This window comes from Battus philenor, unplaced genomic scaffold (genome assembly GCF_028537555.1).
Source record: "Battus philenor isolate CCGP_79_NKW_IND1 unplaced genomic scaffold, ilBatPhil1.0.hap1 SCAF_8, whole genome shotgun sequence".
NCBI lineage: Eukaryota > Metazoa > Arthropoda > Insecta > Lepidoptera > Papilionidae > Battus > Battus philenor.
The window spans coordinates 6,235,856-6,258,175 of record NW_027181748.1 but is presented as its reverse complement, the minus strand read 5'-3'; the positions used below and the strand labels follow the sequence as shown (position 1 = coordinate 6,258,175).

At 34.3% G+C, this 22,320-nt stretch overlaps 1 protein-coding gene across 1 annotated transcript; it reads right to left on the bottom strand.

Moving 5' to 3' along the window:
* Window positions 1–3,405: 3,405 nt before the first annotated feature.
* Window positions 3,406–13,982, bottom strand: LOC137931509 (alanine--glyoxylate aminotransferase 2-like). Its single transcript, XM_068774925.1, has 10 exons — window positions 13,899–13,982; window positions 13,132–13,207; window positions 12,818–12,936; window positions 12,186–12,420; window positions 11,642–11,735; window positions 10,877–11,091; window positions 7,160–7,379; window positions 5,499–5,743; window positions 4,909–5,080; window positions 3,406–3,624 (listed from the first exon to the last, which is right to left on the bottom strand). Exons 2-10 carry the CDS (start codon window positions 13,191–13,193, stop codon window positions 3,547–3,549), a joined length of 1,440 nt encoding a protein of 479 aa, XP_068631026.1. The 5' UTR covers window positions 13,194–13,207; window positions 13,899–13,982; the 3' UTR covers window positions 3,406–3,546.
* Between the last annotated feature and the right edge of the window lie 8,338 nt (window positions 13,983–22,320).

The window sequence follows — 22,320 nt, the reverse complement described above, 5'->3', positions numbered from 1 at the left end:
GCTGTACCAGCGTAAATAAAACAATAAATAAAGTGATGACTCTGAATAATGTTTTAAACATTTTTTCCACTGCTACAGAACAATAACTTTGGACTGTACGATGTCCAGCCAAAAAGCTATTTTATTATTAAACAGTCATATGAAAATCATATTAAATTAGAAATTAAAAAAATGTAAACAATAATAATATTAATAATATTGCTAATTAATATTATGTTTTTTGTAGTTTCATTAGAGTTAGTGTCTGTTTTAAATACATACTGTATAACATGTTAATATGAAATCGCGAATCCGGTACCGGACCATCGCACTCCATTAAAATGTTGTAAATCCTTGCATATAATTAGAAAATAATTAAAAATATATCTATTGTTTCCCAATAAGGATCTATGGTAGAATATACAAACTTCTTCCTACCGTTCAAGCTACTGATAACAATAACGACAATAACAATACATTGCGAACGAATAAACAGTATCTTAATGCGGAAAAATACAAGCCAGCTACACAGTCATTAAACGCTATTCAAATTGTATCCCCATTTCATTACGTTCAGCTTACGCTCCATCAATGCGCTGCATATGAAATCGATTGCTACACTGTTTCATGAAAAATCATATTATTCAAATTCGGCTTCATTTATCATATAGGTATGTGACAACCATGCTTTCTTTATTATGATAATCCCTTTTCTTTTTTAAGGAAATCTTACATGTGACATCCTTTCCGACAAAGTGCAATGAAAAGGACATGCTAGATTCCTATTGGTTAAAATCTCGCGTCTTTTTTTGGGTATTGTTGTTAGAACTGCGAGAATGCTTCACAGAATAACACACTTTCTTGGTCGCTAGTCCTGTATTCAGACGACTGAAGCAATGCACACACGTTGCCATAAATATTAGTGTAGAATTAAATTATCCGTCATCGCTGGGCCTAAATGCGTCCAAATAACCAAGAATACACCACCATGGTCGTGTTTAGAGGTTTTGAATGAAACCATCGCTAAACCTCCAACGTTCAAGTTTTCGGGATGATCCATGTGACCCAAGCATTTTATGCATTTTGTTCAGCTCTCTAAACACCTTTTTACAATAAGCTATTGCTAGAGATGGCCTATACCTAAAGGCCTTAATCTTCTAAAATGGAGACTGCAAACAATCAAATGTAACCTAAGACTTTGAAATACAAAGTGGACAGACAAAAACTTTTTAATTTTATCAAAGTATACTGTATACAGGGTATTTACAACTAATCCAATCGGTAATCAAAGAGGATACTTATGTCTTGGAGTGGACGTCGATAATTACTACAAAAACTATACTCTCGCTAACCGTAGTGATGATAATAGATCAACAATGTAAATGTAGTAAAGGAAATGTAATTGTAATATTTTGTCGTTATATCCAATATACCATACACTATTCTCTTATATATCTAAATGATTTTATATCTTATCTAAATGCCACATTTACATCAATGTAATACGAAACTACAACAATATGGAAAAAGAAATAATGATCTTTTAACGATCGGAAGAAAACAAAATATGACATCAATTTCCGAAAAAACACAATGTTTTAGATGAGCATTTTATTGTTGTTTTTTGTTTCGCTGTCGAATTGTCCAGTGTTTTGATCATTGGACTTATTCGAATTTTTCTTATTACGTAATGTCATGTTTTATGGTATTATTCTGTAAAAGCTTGGTCTTCCGTGTAATATATCTATTAATAACACGTAAATTAAGATGTAATGAAACTTGAATACGACGTGATTTAAGATCTAGTCATTCTTTTCAACAAGCTGTCATACTGCCGATAATGTGGTTTTCATTATTTGCCTCTTTGTTATTTTGAACACCAATTTTTACCATACAAAATTATTTTCATAGACTCATTTTTACCTATAGCGTTATTCATTTGATTAACAAAATTTGTTATCTGACTTTTCTATAACACTGTCTTTAATAGAAAATCTTCATTAACTTTTTTGATCAACGGATTATCGTTCCGAATTTTAAAAAGAGAAATATCACAGAATTCCAACACCTAAGCATTATTACCGATGCCTCCAGTCCGAACACTATTCGCTGGACGCTTCAGCATCTGTATAAAAGACAAGAGAAGTATCAGGCCATTATACTACAAATGTAGTAAAATTCAAAAAATTTACAAAGCTATTTTGTAAAGCTAAAAATTCCACCACAAAAGAACTGAAAAACTTACTCACAGAAAATTATGAATAGCATTTGTTACTATAATAATGAAGTCGTTTAATTTTCTTTCATTAATCTCTGAGGCGGCACGCCAGTCCAATATGTTATCTCAACATAATTCTAAAACAATACAAGTAATTGTCAACGAGACTGCCTGTGGCTAGTGTTTTGTTAAGCAATGAGTTTTAAAGTGGTTCTAATTTTATGGAAAAGTAATTATTATTAATATATTTAGTATGGTAATAAAAAATCAGAATGTCAAACCAACGGGTCACGGAAATCTATGAAGGGAGACACAAGTCCAGCCGCCGAGGTCTTACGGCTGGAATGATGATGATGAGAAATGTCATAAATAAATCGTTCTATGCGGTACACGCAAATAATTTATTGTAAATTGATCTGTATACAGACATTTTCACTTTACCTTTTACATAGGTTGAATGTTTAACAATTGAGTGTTTGACAATACTGTTGAGATGACGTATTTAATCCATACATCCGTAACAATACACCTCGTTTAAATTCCGCGTACGCATTTTGGAATTAAATCGTTAAATTACTTTTGCGGTTCGAACGTTACATTTACCACGCAACTGTGATACCGTCACAAAACATGTTATTATGTGAAAATGTTATTTCAATCCTTTTGTCAAATTGATTAATTTTAAGCGGACGGTTCTTGCGGCTTGTACTGTGTTTTTTGGTATATACAATACATTCAATCACTTTTGGCCTAATCTTAGGGCTTCGTACATTTCTGAGATAGACTGACACGTAAAAATACGGGACGTAATTAAAAATTTACTTTGAACATAACATCCACAAGTTTTGTAAAATTTAAAAAGTTATACTGTGACTACATACATATACTTGTATATAGATTACTTCTCGTAACATCATCATTATCTTTATCGTCATTTGAGACATAGGACGTTCACCGCTGGTCATAGGCCTGTGCGTCTTCCAATGACTTAACAAGACAATATATGTGTCTCGTGCAAAACAGCACTCGTTAGGTTAATGGCGATATTAAGATTAACGAATTTATCTTTTATTAAATAGTCATATTATTAAAACTACACAAGAGACCTCCATCACTGTATGATCACAGATTTAAAGAGAAAAAACACACGTAGTATTTTTTCTTTATTGACATATAAAGTTTTAGGTTACCAAAGCAATGAAACAAAATTTTAAAATATCATCTTAATTTAATGTTAAACTAATCGTAGCTTATCAGGAACTTATTTTTTTTAAATATATAATACTTAAGTCTATATTTACAATTAATTTTATATTCGACAATACTTGGAGATTTCTTAACCATTATATTTACATTGCTTTAACGCTTTGAGCGATACTACAGCTTGCGTCCGCGTTCGTTTCCTCGTTGATGGGAGTTACTATCACCTGAAAGAACAGAAAAACAATATTTTGATAACTGAAGTAATGATAGAAGTTTTTTGATGAAAGTAATTCCTTCTTTAAATATGTCTTTCAATGCATTAGATCCATAACTTAAGCGTTATACATTTAAATTACCCGAAATACTACAACTATAAGTATCCCGCATCCTTAGTCGCAAAACAGTTCAAACTCATTTATATATAGAAAACTTGTTTTACTAAACTAATTTATTTTATACGTAATAATTTTCCACGTCAGTAAAAAGCTGCAAAAAATAGATCAACTTTTCTAAATATTTCAAATTGATAAATCTAAATCCTCGCTAGGATTCTAATTCCAATCATCTAGTTTTTACATCGGAATATTTAATTAATAATTTAAATTTATTGCTTTTCATGTATATTAAAAGTATGATATTTTTAAATACGGATAGTATAGTTCGTACAATTACTTTAAAATTTTATCCTGATTAAATTATAGCGTGGTTTTAATTTCGATATTCAAATAGGCAATGACAGCGCTGATAAATCAATTAACAAAAGCTATTGATTAATTAATTACGTTTTATTATAATTTATAATAGACATAAATATTTTTAAATTAATGTCAATTAATCTCGTTCTAAATGTTAATTAAGACGTTATTTGTGAATAGTTCGGTAATAGGTCACCCTAAACAGAAAACATCCGTAATACAATTACTATCATTGATGCCATGAATGGACTTAGAACTCCCCACATATTTTCTATAGAACCGATCGGTAGCGGAATTCTACTTTCATGGTCCTTACAAATATCATCTGTCCTCCTTATGGTTGGACATCTTATTCTGCTCTTGCCAGTCCGTGATCCATACTACATAATCTTAAGACCCTAGCGGCCACCTGTTCTGCACGATTCGTGCCACTTCAACTTGCCAACCTGCTGGACTATATCGATTATTTTTGTTAATCGAACCTCCTTCCTCCTAATTAGATCTCATAAAATCTTATTAGCTCGTTGTAAGACTGAAGTGCTGTAAGTTTGCCAATGAATTATATTTTGTGAAACAAGAAGATGTTTCGTAGTTTATATTACAAAAACTCATTTTTTATATAAATCATATGGTTGTATAATGTATGGTGGTTTAAAATAAACGTGTTATATTCTACGAGAAATCCAACGAGGTATAGTTGACATAATTTCTTAAGCAGGCGCCCCCACTCGGAATATTTTACTGTCGCTCCGTGAACACGGTACAAATTTAAAAAGTTTAACCTTTACATTAAAAGTTTCAAGTATTCCCTACCTCTAGTTTAATATTCGAAAGTTGCATCCTTCCATCTAGCTCCGCAAGCACTCTATCCAAGGTGTCGACGAGTCTGTCGGCGTCTTGTGTAGAAAATACCATAGGCGGTTTGAATTTCAATACATTGCTGTCTGGTCCGTCGCGACTGATGAGAATCTTTTCTTCTCGCATTCTGCTCGAAATTTAAAATAAATTGGATGATGGCGACAATCTTTTTCCAAAACCAAATAACATTTATTAAAAAACTACACTGCTTATAACCGTTTAAATAATGAGATGTAAGTTATTACGTTTAAACATTTATTCATTTTTTATTTGATATTGCTCGTGATTGAATAAGACTTGTTACATAACGGTAGATTTGGTTATTTTTTTATTAATTAAATGACTTTTATTTAAGATAAAATTAAGTTTGTATTCGGTATAAAATACATATTGAAAATCTACTGTAAAGCCAATCTTCAGCAGTGAGTGTTTTACAAATGAAATGATTGTCAAACCACTTCTTTAATCCCAAAACAGCCCAAGAGCTATTATATACATAGCATATATCATACTTATCAAAAGCAAAAGGAAATCATTAACATTACCTGTTTACAATATGTTTGGCTTCAGCTGTTGCCGGGGTCCTGGTCTCTCTGTCCGTCACTAGTTCGACACCAACAAATAATCCTCTCCCTCTGACGTCACCAATCAGTCTATGTGTATTTTTTAATTTCTCGCAACGCATTAGCAAATGGTTGCCAACACGCTCAGCGCGCTCTAAGAGACGCTCTTCTTCTATAACGTCAAGAACAGCATTCGCAATAGCGCAGGAAACTGGATTGCCCCCGTACTGTATAAGAAAAAATGGTCTAATTTAATTAAAAATTACATCAAACTTACATTACATAAATCGTAAACATTGTTCAGTTGAGAATATAAAAAACGTATAGTTTCTAGAAACTATTAATGAGGTAATATGAAAAACCTAGTTGGCAATTTGTCGACAGAAAATATCTTATTAAAAACAAGTGTACTTTGACTTGCAGAATTATTAAGTTCACAAGTTATTCAAGTGCAATTAAAAACTTATCATAGTTTCAACAAAATATTCTACTGAACTATAAATAGAACGGGCAGAGTTCAAGAATAAGATTTTTCTTCTTACTAAAAAGTATAATGAGATAAAATTATTCCTGTTACTTATTTCGTGTCCAATGCTAACAACATATTGTTAACTTCTGAGAAAATTACATAAATTTATCGGTAATATAAAAAATATAAACTTTACTATTTTATAATAATGAGGAAAAGAAGTGATTAAACTTATAAATATGAATCAATTTTAGAAAATACTGATGCAAAACAAAGATAATATAATATATAAAAACCATAACTCATCTTTGTTTTTTCACGCATATTTATTTAAGTTAAAGGTAATAAATCGTAAAATTCCCTGTTTGGGTTTTATGTAGAACAAACTTTACGGTTCGTGACTCACTGACATAAAGTCGCTGGTAAATGGACCGGCAAACTAAAATTTGGTGTTGCATTTCAGCAAATTTTTCTCGAGTGAATCTGTACGAGCAAACTTCACCGTTGAACTTGTGTAACATATTAAAAAAGTTTCATACAATTGATTCAATATAGTATCTGGCAGGATTTGAAGTCGAAAATTGTCGAAGATGTGCTTCAACTTCTTTGTTATTTTTGGTCTTGAATATACTTTTCACGATAATATTTATGGATGCGATAAATAGTTAAGTTGTTAGCGACTACACCTTTTAGGAAGTATGGCATTGCGAGTGGCGGGACTAGTAAGTTGATTAGTTTCATCATCGTAAACATTTGTAATCTTCGAGCATAGAACAACTTAGGAAAACATTTAATATAACTACGCTTCCATTGCGCTGACGTTAACTTCGGAACTTCTTCAAAGAACAAGTTAACTGGTGGCCGGCGGAAAATATGTTTTCTTTAATAGAAAACTACATCGAAACTTTAACATTTTTCCTTCTTTTGACTAAATGATGAAAGTTTCAAAGTGGCTCATTACGGATGCTACTTTTTACTTATACTTTGTTTTGAATTCTTGTGAACGACTGAGAGAAAGTTTGACTTCAAAGTTGAAAAAATATCGATCTTTCAATATTTCTATCTATTTTAAGGTACAGATTGTGTAAAGACATTGTATATCAAATGGCTGTTATTGTTAATTGAATGACTGTATCTTTAAGTAAAACAAAAAAAAAAAACAATTTGAAGTTACCGTATTAAAATATTCCACACCAGTGTCAGCAAAGCTCTTGGCTATTTCGGGAGTGGTGATTACAGCGGCCACTGGGTGTCCATTACCCATTGGTTTACCCATTGTAACGATGTCCGGCACTACATCTTGAGTTTCAAACGCCCACATGTGAGTTCCTACGCGGCCAAAGCCAACTTGAACCTCATCAGCAATACACACGCCATCGGCTTCCCGTACGTATCTGTGTAAAAAGCATCATATTATTACAAACTCACAACTATATCTTCTCGAAAGGCAAGACTTGAAAGTATGAAGGCAGTCATGGTACATTAAAAAATTACATTTTTATAAACACGATTAAGAATCATTTTTACCAAAATTCTCTCCTAGAAAATGTAGAAAAATCTAAAAGTGATATAGGTAATATTTAAAAACGTTATCAAATACGAAGTAAAGAGATCATAAAACGCATAGTTATTTTATTGCAATATGGAAAAAACTATTTAAGACGAAATTTTCATATTTTAGTGACTTTATACACTTTTAATCGATGCCCTTTAAAAATATTGAACTATATTTATCGCTTTCTTATGACGATATTTATAATCATCAACAAGATTAGTTATTTGTCGAGGCTCCGAGGCTCCGGTGTTATTTAAACAAGTAATTTAATTATTACATTTATGACACAAATAGCACTTGTTATCTATGTTTGACATCACATGTGTACGTGTTTCGTATTAACTGTTTATTGGAAGCTAATACTTTAAACAAACTTTAAAAAAGAATTTTCCATTAATATTTGTGGCAAGTACTTCATAGTTGATAAATTGTAAGTTAATAAGATGATAAATAGGTCAGGTGCGTCTTGCACCTGAACTATTTATCATCTTATTGAATATAGTGTTTAGAATTGTTATAAGACAACTATATTATATGTCCACAATCTTTAAGAATAAAATAAATAATTTATTACAACAAACTGTTTTTTTTTTAAATAAATGAATGTAAATTAAATTTTTTTTGAGAAGCATATAATAATACATAATATTCTTAATAAACTTTTCTAAACTAATATCTTCAAGTTGTTTGTAAAACCTTACAAGCCTTTTTGCATTACCTTTATTTGAAAAAAAAAACAAAGAATTTCATTCTAATTATAGCCATTTTTTTCCATTAAAATATTTCCTGCCAATTGCTTGTTAAGCCAATATGGTATACCGGCAATTAATTACCGTATAAAAAATTAATAGAAATATTTTTCTAAAACAAATTAGTTCCTCTATGTTACTACAATATTATGTTCTATTATAAACAAACAACGAATCATTAATAACAGCAAGTAGGTCGTGTTTATCACGTTATTGTATATTTAATAGCGTTTGAAGTTAAAACGCATTGTTAGTGCTATTTTGAGAAACACATGTAATGCATTTAAATTATGTTAAAATGTATTGAGCTTATTAATAAGTAGTAATATTGTATCTAATCACAAAACAGTTTAGAACAGAATATAATCATCTTCACTACAAATCTAGAAAAGAGAATTGAAAAATCCACAGTGACTTTTTTAAAATTTAACATTATTTCCCACGCTGCGTTTACCGTTCGGTTTCCACATCAAAACCTTAAGGACGTAGCGGTCATGTGCTCTGCGCGATAATTGCCTTATTGCTATTACTTCTACTTGCCAAACTGTTTGGCTATATCGGGCTCTATGGATCTCCTCATTCCAGATTCAATCTCGAAAATTAATCCCAAGCACAACCCTTTCCATAGCGCGGTGTGCAACTATGAGCTTGTTAATGGGGCCCGAAGTAGGAGACCACGTTTCACTTCCGTAAGTCATCATAAACTAAATAACTAGTTTTTTCCGCCGTATTTGCTGACTAATACCAGGAATTATTTTAAGTTAACGTAAACATACGAAAAAAAAGAAAACGACATTTTTTAACGTTTTAAGTAATCTAGTTTCGATCTCATCATGTAATCTCTTGGGTATATTTGAGTGTATTATAAATGTTTACTACATTAGGGCGGTAGTAAAAGATAACGAAATGCCCTTGACAATTGTGAATAGCTACGTAATTACGATTGTAATGTTACTACAGCCTACTCCCTTAAATGCTTAAGATTGGGACAAGGATATTTAGGAAATCCCTGCGGGGAACCTTTTGCTTCTTTTATATTTTACGAGAAATATCAACGGTTGTATACATATGAAGTACTAGTGAATTATATCGAAAGATAAAGTTATCCGCTTACTGATGAAATAATAATTTACGTAAATACATATTATTGTGTTCAATCTACATTACTTAAGATATCAGAAAGGTTATGATAAATATATATTTTTTACGTAATAATATAAATATGTTACCATTATCTATGAATTGGGTTCGGAATCTAAGACGAATTTCTTGTACTATTTGTCGTTTACCCAACATAACATAATATTTTTCTACGAGATCTAATAAGGAATTAGAAGTTCCGTAAACGAGCGAAAGCAACCGACACAGCCGAACGAATTCACAAGTGAAGACAGGCCTATAACATGTTATGGACCCTTAATGTTCTGGAGAGAAAACGACGAATCGGCAAGCGCAGCGTGGACTGGTCCTGTTGGAGATTAATGGGAGACGCCTTTGTTCAGCTGTGGACGTCTAGATGAATAATATAATAATACTACGGCCAAACTTAGAACCTGTCATATTATAAGATGGTATGACTTGGACATACTGTGTTACCTATATAAGGAAGCAAACGTTATCACGTATTATGGATATATAGCGAAATTTAAATGATTAGTTACTTTAACACGCAAATGTTTACACATTATGTAATGACAAGCATGAAGTATCACGCGATACCTCACGATGCTCGTGTCGGTTGTTCGTGAATAAATCATAATAAATACATACATTCCGAACACATGCAGCAATAATGTATTTTAACTACCTGATTGCTAACATAAGAAAAATGGTTCACGATTATCTTACATATCCCATAATTGTTTTTAATTTCTAACAATATTTGCGTAAATACTTAACTTTTTATTTCTTACAATGAATTGTACATAACAACACGAAAGTGTAGTTTAAATCAAGCGTAGGCTCTATGGGTGGTTCAGAATGTCCACCGGTCCCATTGGAAATCTACAGGGGAGATCAATGCCTTGCAGCGGACGTCTTACAGCTGGAATGATGAAAATGATGATGGTACAGATGTGGGCGCGTGAAAATTGAATTTATACAACTACACGTTTTACACAAATCTGTTTTACGAAATTGGTAGCTTTGAGCGTAAAGGCTCGTCATAAAATGATTCAAAGACGAAAAATCCGATAAATAAAAATTATTAGAATAAATATCCATAAATATGGGAATCAATTCCAACCGACAAGGTTCGCATCTACATTTTTGTTGCGAGTCATACTAATGATAGCTTATCAGCGCATAGAAGATAATGTGCTAATTTTAAAAATTATTAAGTAATTAGTATTTCTTACGAAACTCATAGTAACTGTCAAGAAGAGTCACAGTTTTACGAAAGTAAAAGATACATATTTTTATAAAATTTAGTTTACATTCAAGTTTTTATTTTAAATTAATTTATTTATTTTAAATTAATGATACTGAACGTCACTGATTTTTCTAATAGATACTATTAAAGAATACAGCGGCGTTCTAAGTTTAGTAATAGATTCTGGGAAGAGCGACGTAAAATGAGTGTACTTACTCAAAAACACGTTTCAGGTATCCATCAGGCGGGATGATCTGGCCCCCGCAGCTCTGCAAACTTTCCGCTATAAAAGCACAGACGCCGCCGTTTTTGTCCGAGATCTCCTTACAGATCTTCCCAACTTCATCAGCGTACATTTCGCCTAGTACTTTTTCTGATTGCGAATCTTTTGGATACGTGTACCGTCCTCGATATACGTCGGGAACCGGGGCCTGTTGTTTTAGAAGTTATTTAATTATGACATCAATAGAAAACCAAATACGAACAATGAATTAAATATTAAAGAGAAATTCGAGTTGTTTTTTCACTGCTTGTACAGCCTTTAAATAACTAAATTCTTTAATATACTACTAGTGTATTGTTAATATAGAACTAAGGGTTACTGTGAGAATTAAAATAAATAACAAATAACGAACGAGAATATTGAACATTTACAATTATATGAGTGTAGTTTTACTCAAAGGGAATGTACAAATTATTATTACCATTATTGTAATTTAATATTAGTAAAATTTTTTATTCGGGCACATCTTCGGCCTCAAGGGTTTTATCTCATTTAACAAGGTCACATTCCACGTATATTTATAGGGGACAACGTCTCAATTATTTGTTCTCTAAGTGGATTATTTTAATTGAAGTCAAAATCACGTATAAGGATATTAGATGTGCAAAATGTACAAGAATTAATGTTTAATTTATAATTGAATTAGGTATACTGGAAAATGAAAAAATTGGCGGGAGTTAGGTGCATGGCCAACTCACCACGTGAACCCACTCTGGCTTCTCTGGCCCGCCTGGTAGGTTCAGTTTGTAGGGAGAGACATCAATCATAGACGTAAGGTGCCCATGATAAGCGCTGCAACAAACAGGCGCTAGTAGCACCTAAGAAACTTCGAGCGACTCGAAGTAGCAAACACTTCTCATACATTCTCCACAACACACTTTGTTGGCAAAATTGTATTTCTTAAAATAAGATAGCAAATTTACTTTCCCTACCTTTTTAAATAAATTAAAAATATAATGTACTACCTTTAATATTAATAAACACTATTATATAAAAATAATAACGTGTAATGGAAAACAATCTAAACAATGGAATCTTATGACGAAAATAATAATTAATAACAGAGGAATAACAGGGATTAAAAAAAATTAGTGAACGTTACCCAATAAAATATAACTTTCGATTTAACTTTTGTTTCCGCGTTTTATTGCCAACAACCACTCCTGTCCATTCATATTAAATCATCCTCATATCTCTTAACGAATAATATTTTAAAAAACCAAAACTATAAACAATACTTACTGGTCAAGGGTTATAACATCTTTCTTCTTTGTGTGCACCCTAGCTAATCTCAAAGCGAGGTCATTGGCCTCAGATCCGGAATTGACGAAAAAGCAAACGGAAAGAGGCTCCGGCATTGTTTTCACGAGCCTCTTCGCTAATATCACAAGCTCATCATGGAGATATCGGTTGTTGGTTGAAATAAGTGACATTTGATTCCTACCCGCCTCCACAACATGAGGATGACAATGCCCAACTGCAAAACAAATAAACTTTTGTACTTTAATACTATTAATAAACTATTTAATTTATGGACAATTATGACCAAGGTTATGCATACTATAGATGAAAATATTTAATTTTATATTTTGTTAAACGAAACTAATGTAAACTAATTTTATATATTGCGGTTGGCATGCCTATTTGAAATAAATAAGTTATAGTAGTTTATTTTCAGTGTTCTAGTAGTCTTCAATGTTTAAATATTTTGCCTTTATTTAATTGACTAACTGAATTTTGTAATAATGGTTTACATGGAATACAGAAATCAGACGACTAAAGTAAATATGTATAATAAACTAAATATTTAATGAAACATTATGCAAACTATGTAAATTATGTAAATAAACGTTTAAATCTTTTATGGCACTTACCATGTGCAACATTGTTAATGCAATCTAGATATCTTTCGCCCGTCTCGTCATACATGAACTGGGCGATGCCCCGAACAATTTTCAGTGGCGACGAACGGAAAAACAACTGGCAGGCAGCTCTGTGAAACAAATTTACCGTTATCCAACTCCTCCCATTACCCGTTCTGCTATAATGAATGAGGTACCATTATGGCTAACAAATCGACACATACGGGTGCGAGAGCTTGGAACTCTTTTGCGAATTGTTTGACATAACTATTGATGTTTCCTAAAGACTATGTACTATACAATAAAAAATTTAAATTGTTACTCACCCTAAATGTTTTTCACGTATTCTGATGGTTTCAGATTTAGGCATGGATTGTAAGTAAGCCATCTTTGATATTTTGTCTGAAAAGAAATAAATCTTTTTACATTTGCTCTGCCTTTTGGTGTAAGCGAACCCTTGAACAGAATATTTGTCATCGAAGCATTTCATCTAAATTATTTGTAATGGATGTTAATATCATTCCTAAGTGCTTCGATTTATAAAATCCATTTAAATATAATATCAACCTATCATTTTTATATCCACCCATCGTTTTAAAATGGAGCAAATTTCTCAAAAAGAAAAATCGTCGCCGCGAGCGAACAATTTCATTTTGTCATTCTAATTCCATTGTCTGCCTGTGATGTAGGACGATCAATTTTTTAAAAGATAGAATAAATCAAACAGACTACTAAGTAATTCTCTGGCGGTTTCATTTCTCGAACAAAGTCAAAATCGATTTATGCAAATCGTTCAGTTGTCGATCGCAATAAAACGTCGGTAATAAAATTGTGGTTTTTCGTTTTCCTATATTAAGTAGGTTCGAGCATTGGACTTCCGGAATTCAATGTCAAATTGGGTAAAGAAAAGATTTAAATAGAATAGGGCTGTTCATTGTTGTTAACCTGTTATCACGATGATTGTCTAATAAATTCAGTTAAATTTAGATATAAGCAGGTGTTTATTGCAAATTACGCTAATTATAATTGCGATTGCTGATGTAATTATGTGTATATGTTTTGACCTGACTTGAATAGGTTTAAATTTACTTACCGGTGAAATGGGTGTGTTACTCTAAGATTACGGAAGGTTAGTGAGCGTCACGTGCGGCGCCTGAGCAAGTAATGCTGCGGAAGGCCTCGAGATAAACGATTATATAGTCGCGGGCGGGAGCGCACGCCCTCGGCGGGGCCAATCGCGGCGAATTAGCGCACCGCTATCAGTCCACTGATAAGTGCCCATGATGACAAAAGTCGCCGGCCACGCGGATCGAATCATGCCGGCATGGCCCGACCGCATGGCTGTTAAGGCGAAGCCATCGCCATTATTTATATAAAGCTAACATTAACAGCAAACATTTATTGCATGCAACAGTGAGTCGTGATATTCTACGATAACATACGGTTCAAAATAACATAATAAAACGAATCTACGACGAGTTGTACGACATAGGTCGAACGTATTATTATCGGTCATTTCACTTTCTCTCATTGCCCAAGATATTTATAGAAATTATTGTTTATTTTTTCATTTATTATTATGATTATCCACTCATAAAGTAACCGACAATCCAGAAGTTTAACAACTTAAAGTGGCAATGGGCATACCACATAACACGCCGAAGAGATGGCCGCTGAGCCCTTTAAGTTGTGGAATGGAGACCACGTACAGAAAAGTGCAGCGTAGAACGTTCACCAACAAAGTGGACGTCTTTGACGACATTGACGACTTTGTTGTAGTCCTCGGAAGACGTTAGATGTAGATCTCTTCCAACCGATCCTATTGTAAAACTCTGTGCGAAGCCTATGTCCAGCAGGAAACGTCTCATGCTATTATGATGGTGACGATTATCCATATATAATCATTTACAATGACCACCTGAATATGTCATAGGTAAAATGCCAGAAAAGCCCATTTTGGTAGATTAAGAATCAGATTAATCTCCACTATAATGATATCCTTCAATGCATATTTATTACAAGATAATTTAGACACATTTCATGGAAGTATTTTACCGTACACAGATGCCTTTAAAAGTGTAACTAATATTATGACGCACATAGAAAAAAATATAACGAAGATTATTTTTATTTCTATTGCTGTATTATAATGCAAAATAATTCAGCATAGATGTCTTGTCTAAACACATGCAATTTATGTTTACGGAACTTAGATGTGTGTAATTTATAACCGTTGTGTGTGTAAAAATAATAACATATTCCGATATACGATATACCCACCGCAGATATATTAAACTCGTTACAACTTGCACGTGCCTGATGTTTTGTTACTACACATCAATAACTACAGAAGTGAATACTGCTACTATTTTACATTGTTATCTCTTAGTCATATTATTTATTTCTTCTACTGAAATTTTATCTGATTATATGATTTAAAACTACCACATTCATCATCATAATTTCACCCACTGGAAGTCCGCTCCTGGTCAATGGCTTTTCCCAAAGATTTCCAATACGGCATGTTGGAAGCCTATATCCGTACTACGATTTGTAAAATGCAAGTTTCTTATGAAAAACAAAATTCCGTTAAAATGGGAGCATGGGATGTGAGTGAGTGAGTGAGCAGGGGATTGTCTAGATTAATTATGGAAATACATTATGGGACCTTATGGAATTTATTTTTTATGATTTTTCATATATTCTCTGCATTTTCCTATTTGTAAAAATTACGGTGATTTCGTATACGTCAAGATAAAGAATCCAAAGAAGCCAAATTAGATGTAAAATGATATAGGAGCCCATTCTGATACAAGTTTCAATCTAATTGGACTCTTCTGTCACTCGTCTCTTGATGTACACAACAATCACAATGTATCAAATTCAGAACCTCTACAGTGGCGTAAAATAGAAGGCTATCAAGAATACCGGTCTTTGTCTCACGTAAAATCTTTTTACGTTAGAACATCCTTTTTGTTAAACAAACGAAATATTTACAAAACACCATTTTCCAACCGTTACATTAAATACCTAATTGATTATGAAGTGTAAATAATGAACGAAGTCATTGCCCTAATAATTGCCGATACATATGCAGCCTAAATTACTAAAATGTTAAAAATATACTTTCTAAAAGTATGTTTTGTGAACTCAGTGTACATATTATAAAACTGATCCAAAAAAGAGGACTGCTGATTATATTATTTTAAAAGTGCCAATAAGATAATGCTGTTTACGACATATAGGTAAAGAATACGATAATTTTTAAAAAAATATGTGTATCATATTTTACACGCCTGATTGCTTTTAATGATATGGATAACATCATCATCATGTCAAACGATAAATGGCGACTGCAGGGGATAAGCCTGCATCAAAGATCGCAAAACCTAGACTATAGATTAACCTATTCTTGCAACCTAGACTATATCGTCGTTCCACCTAGTGGTGGATCTTACTACTCGCCGCCTACCAGCTCGTGGTCGGCACTCAAAGATCTTTCAGCCCCAACGTTATGAATATAAAAAGTTATAATTTCAGGAGATAAAAAAATAACATTTCTTTGTTATTATTTAATTTCTTGCGACTTTTATTTTTGCTTACATAAATCGTACAAACTCCCAGAGCTTTAATGTGGTTTTAAAATTGGATTTAGCGCGTTAGTAAACGTACTCCCTTATTTTAAACTACTCGTGTCATTGACGTCATTCAACTTATCGTCTTAATTACGAAATAATTATCTTTTAATTATAAAGTGTAATTTGTTTCTACCTATTATTTTAGCAATATACATGATGACCTATATTCATAATTAACAAAATTGATAGTACAATTTAATTTAAAAAAAACTTCTCTAGTGAGTTCATTTTAAACACTATAATAGTGTAGACTAGCGTACAAATTTTAACATAGGTTACAAAAATATTTAAACACTTCAGTTAACTTGTAGCACTCTTTCTTAATATAGCAATGCTTATCTCTTTATTCCGAATGTTTAATTTGTTATTAGCCGTGCAAGGCTGTTACAACTTCGTCGAACCCAGAGCAGCTAACAAGATTTTCCATATTACTACTACTTAAAACTATTTGCGCCTCCTGGCGCGTCGGTGAGCTGTCGGAGAACTCGGTGCGTTGCCGTTGTCCCCGCTGCTGCTCTCCGCTGCTTCTGTCGTCGCTCTTCTTCCTCCTGGTAGCTTCTTTACGGTGGGCTCTCTTGCTTGGGCGTGTCTAGTCACTTTGTGTGTGACTTTTCTGGGGTCCCTCCTTGATTTTTTTCGGGGGCGTCTTTTGATCCCTTTCGGGATCGGTGCGTCTTCGTCCAGTACAGCATGGTGTGGCCTACGCTTTTCTGATGTCGGATTTTGTTTTGGTATGTAGCTGGCCGCTTGGGCCACCAGATGGCTCAGGTAGTGTATGACGTCTTGGAAGTATGTCCTTGACGCCTCTCCGAAATTCTTTTATAGTCGGCACGTTCAAGTCGCTGTGAATGTTGACGTTTCTCTGGTGTTTCTCCGCTCCGGTTGCTTTCTGGGCGAAGCGGTTCTGAACCACTTGCAGGCGATTAAGTTTGCCATTACTGACGTGGGCGAAGGTGACGCTCATCTAAGACATTATTGGTCTTACGCAAGCCTTGTATAGGTGGGTTTTGTGTCTCAGCGCTAATTTGCTGGAGGCACAGGTCAATAGATGTAATCTACCCAAAACGAACGCGGCTTTGTTCCTCACGTTCTTAATGTGTGGGATATGAAATTTAGTTGGGAGTCCAGGGTGACTCCTAGGTATTTGACCGATTTCTTCCATAAGATTGGTCGGTCGAAGCGAGTACCTCGTCGGCTTCTTCGGTACAGCAATGTCGTAGTTTAGTGGTTCCGCTAGATTGAGGAGCACTTTGCCGTTTTTATTCGACCTAGTAGCTTTCCAGGTGGTATGTTTGCTATTTATAACTCCTGCTATTAAGGCTGATGGACCTAGGTTCATAATAGATCCCAGGTCCGATTTCAATAGTGTTGTTTTCCCTGATAAGTACGCGGACGCTATGGCTAGGGGCTGATGACCTGACAATGCCACTTTACAAATAGTGGCTTCGATATTTTCTAGACTAGGTGGTGTAATAGGCACGCAGTGTAGTTTTCGTTTGTAATAGATCAGGGTGCTGCCTTTAGGTCCGGTCAGTATGTCTTGTCTGGCAATGTTGCAGTTTGCGATTTTAGGATCGCGCAATGCTGGCTTCAGGAATGTTTCCTCGATGAACATGATGTCTACATCATTTTCCCTAAGAAACAAGCCGATCTCGTCCTTCTGAGACTTGAGTCCGACCGCATTGAAGTAAGCGACAGTCAAAGATTAGGTTTAATTCTCATTTTTGTTGTACTCTCCTTAGAGGTTAATACTTAAGGTTAGTGCTCTGCTTTGAGTGCACTAATGGTAGCAACGTGTTTGATTGCCACTTCCATCCTTTCCGTCCACCCGATGGCGGCGTCGAAATCCCTAAAGAGCGCTAGTACGCCCTCGATATCAATGCGGTCTAGGAATCCTGTAAGTGAGTCCAGTCCCGCGCCTAAGTCACCTATCTCCCTGATAGGCTTCTTCAATGCTGCAGGTGGTTGCTGCCTTGCGGCAGCTGCAGCTCGGTCTGGGTCCTCGGCAGGGGCCTGGCTCATGCCGAGACTTAGTGCCGGTGCCGGGCGCAACGGCGCTGACGGCGTCTGGGTTGCGTCTCCAGCACCGCGTGTTTTCGGACGGCTATGGTGCTATTTACGCTGACCGCCTCCACAGTGTATGCGCAGGGCTCTAGAGCACCCACGATAGTTCGCGGGGTGCCCTTCGGCCTTGCCCAGACAGCTGCTAGGGGGGTCGACCGTGTTCGCCGGCCTGTCGCACTTTGTTGTGCTATAGTCCCCGATGATTTTGATTACCTTTATAGTTTTACATTTAATAATAAACCTTTATACAAATTAAATTACTACAAGGGTATTTTTTTATCCGTCAAAATTATTTATTGTTGTTGTTTTTATATACATAAATTAGTATTACATTCAATACCCATATACTTATGCGTCAATTCGCAAAAACCTAAGCAAAAGACGCAACCAAGTTATTCCGTGTATTAATCTACAATCGTTGGATAAATCTTTTAGTAAAAAAGTGTTTATAATTAAATAAGCTTTCAATTAACTAATTTTATTTTACTCAGCTATCTACATATTTTAGAATCCATGCCTCTTTTTTTTGTAATCGCTTAAAAATATTTTTACAATCTTCTACTGGTGTTTAATTCTGACAGTTCGAGTTCTGACACACACTGGACCAAAAGTAGCGAATCATGTCATCATGAACAGTAATAGCTACGGAGGAAGCAAAATTTATTTCTTTTCATATAAATCAAATAATCACAATGGTAATAAGCCGTTTTACTCCCTTTCTAAAAATATTTTGCTCTTCAAATATTTATTGTTGTTAAAATTGTAAATCTCTGTTTGGGTGAAAGCATTGAGTCTGTTTCCACTCCACAATCGCAACATCTTTTCGACCGTGACAATAAACTACTTTAACAACGTTTAATAGCAGTGTTTAAAATTTTTTTAATGATAACACAGTTTTAGATCGAATTGCTTCAACTACAGTGTAAAGTAGTTTCACTTTCTAGTAAATGTTAGTAAAGTTTTGATAAAGAAAAGCCGGAGTTTATTGAAGACTCTTCTCAGATTAGTACGGCTTCTGGCTTTATTTGAATTAAAAGGATATCAATATAGAGAAGCTCAATTTGCTTCTAGTTTTTCTCAAGTTGGGCTCTCTTCTCGTCAGAGATATATGATCTCTATAAATAGTCCGAAGTGGATAATGATATTAATAAATTAACAAAGATTTATGCTTCACGATAATTTGCCTCAATAAATGTATTTATACTTTAATTATTGGGATTTTATATTATGAAGAAACTTTAACATATACTTAATAGCAATGTTTAAACACACTATTATCTTTTTAACATTAACCTTGTGTTAATACCTAAAACTTAAGGAAACATTGTTTGAAACTATATAATCCTTAATCATTAAACATGCTTATTAAATGTGCTAAGAAATATAATACAAGGAAGTTCTGTAGGAACGTATTTGTAAATATTATGTGTGGGAACGTGAACCGCAAACCGCAAACGTTCGTCAATTATTCCACTATTGTCTTCAGCTGGTTAAAGCCTTTGTTAAATGCCAAGATGCAGATAGTACTCTAGTTGAGTCAGAGCTTAACTGATCAAATCAACGGATTGGTCAGCTGTCCATTCATGACACAGATGAGACGTATGTCTGTACCAGAACTCCACTTGTTGCAAGTGCTTTAAACACTTTACTAGGCTAAGAATTTATCATATATATATTATATTTTCAAGAAAGATTGTTCTACATATATATATATATATATATAATAGGTTGTCAAATATCTCCCTTCCGCCTTTTTGTCTTTTGAATTTCGCGGCTATGTACAAAGCGCTACAGAGCTCGTATCTGGCAATACTATACATAATTTGAAAGGTCTTGACATAACCTACAAAACTACGCTATGCATGATTAGTTTGGATATTGCGTTCAACAGTTATAGACGTGTAAACATGGAGTTCACTAACGCCGAAATTCACGCTATTTTAAAGTTTTCCTTCGTTAAAGGCAAATCCGCTAGAGAAACGTTCCGTGAGATTAATGGTGTTTTGGGGGATGGTACTCTATCACTTCGAACCGCGGAGGAATGGTTTCGACGATTCAGAGCCGACGAAAACGACACCATGGATAAGCCAGCCGGCGGAAGACCTGTGACGACAAATACCGATCAAATCATGGACTACATCGAGTTAGACCGGCATGTGGCATCTCGTGACATCGCCCAGGAAATAGGAGTTAGTCACCAAACCATTTTAAACCATCTGCAGAAGGCTGGATACAAAAAAAGCTTGATGTTTGGGTGCCGCATGATTTGACGCAAAAAAACCTTCTGGACCGAATCAACGCCTGCGATATGCTGCTGAAACGGAACGAACTCGACCCATTCTTGAAACGGATGGTGACTGGCGACGAAAAATGGATCACATACGACAATATCAAGCGAAAACGGTCGTGGTCGAAGGCCGGTGAATCGTCCCAAACAATGGCCAAGCCGGGATTGACGGCCAGGAAGGTTTTGCTGTGTGTTTGGTGGGATTGAAAGGTAATCATCCACTATGAGCTGCTCCCATATGGCCAGACGCCTAATTCTACCATCTACTGCGAACAACTGGACCGCTTGAAGCAGGCGATCGACCAGAAGCGTCCAGAATTGGCCAACAGGAAGGGTGTAGTGTTCCACCAGGATAACGCCAGACCACACACTTCGTTGATGACTCGTCAGAAGCTACGGGGGCTCGGATGGGAGGTTTTATCACATCCACCATATAGCCCGGACATAGCGCCAAGTGATTACCACCTGTTCCTGTCCATGGCGAACGCCCTTGGTGGTGTAAAGTTGAACTCAAAAGAGGTTTGTGAAAAGTGGCTGTCCGAGTTCTTCGCAAATAAGGAGGGGGGCTTCTACGAGGGAGGTATTATGAAGTTGCCGTCTAGATGGAAACAGATTATCGAACAAAACGGCGCATATTTGAACTAAATCCGATCACTGTAACACTTTTTATAAAGCATTGAATAAAGAGCAAAAAAGCGGAAGGGAGATATTTGACAACCTGTTATATATATATATATATATATATATATATATGTTCCTGTAAGCCCTCACCTAAAAGGCACTAACAATCAATGTCCTTCTTTAGGATTAAAAACAACGACAAATTAATATATTAATATTTTTAAAACAATCTTCTCCTTTGAATTTTATACATTGAAATTATCTAAGTATTTTTGGAAAATCTAATAAATGGGGTTTTTTATTACTCTTTTGTCCATGACATACATTTTGGTAACTAATAATAATTATCTTTAAAATTGATTGACATTAATTCTTCCTTAAAATATTTTCTAAGTTTTATATGTTTTTAAATGTTTATTTGGATTTTTAATCAAACGATGTAACGTCATAGTTTTCACTTCCTAGTTACAGTAGCGCGTGTATTCCACTATTATCATGTTCAGATTAATCTTCTTACGTGCATTTATAACTCCGAAATGTTATGTAATACATCATATCGAAAAATGGATATAAAGAATAACACAAAAGTAAAGTAGTAAGAAGACAATGAAAGACCACGTGGTCAATCACCTACCCGTTGGTCTGATAAATTCAAGTCAATAACTAAATTCACTTTTTTTAGTGCCCTGAGAAAAGAGAGGATAGGATAGTATGGAAACGGATTTATCATTCACAACCATTATCAATTTATAAAATATGTACACAGACGTAATTAGATGGTATTTGAACGAAAATATTATAAAATAATAGTTTGAAAAAAAAACAAAGACTAAAAATAAGGAGTCCCCAATTGTTCCCATCGCTGCTGTAATTGTAGAACATATACCTTAAAGTTCCTCTTTAAC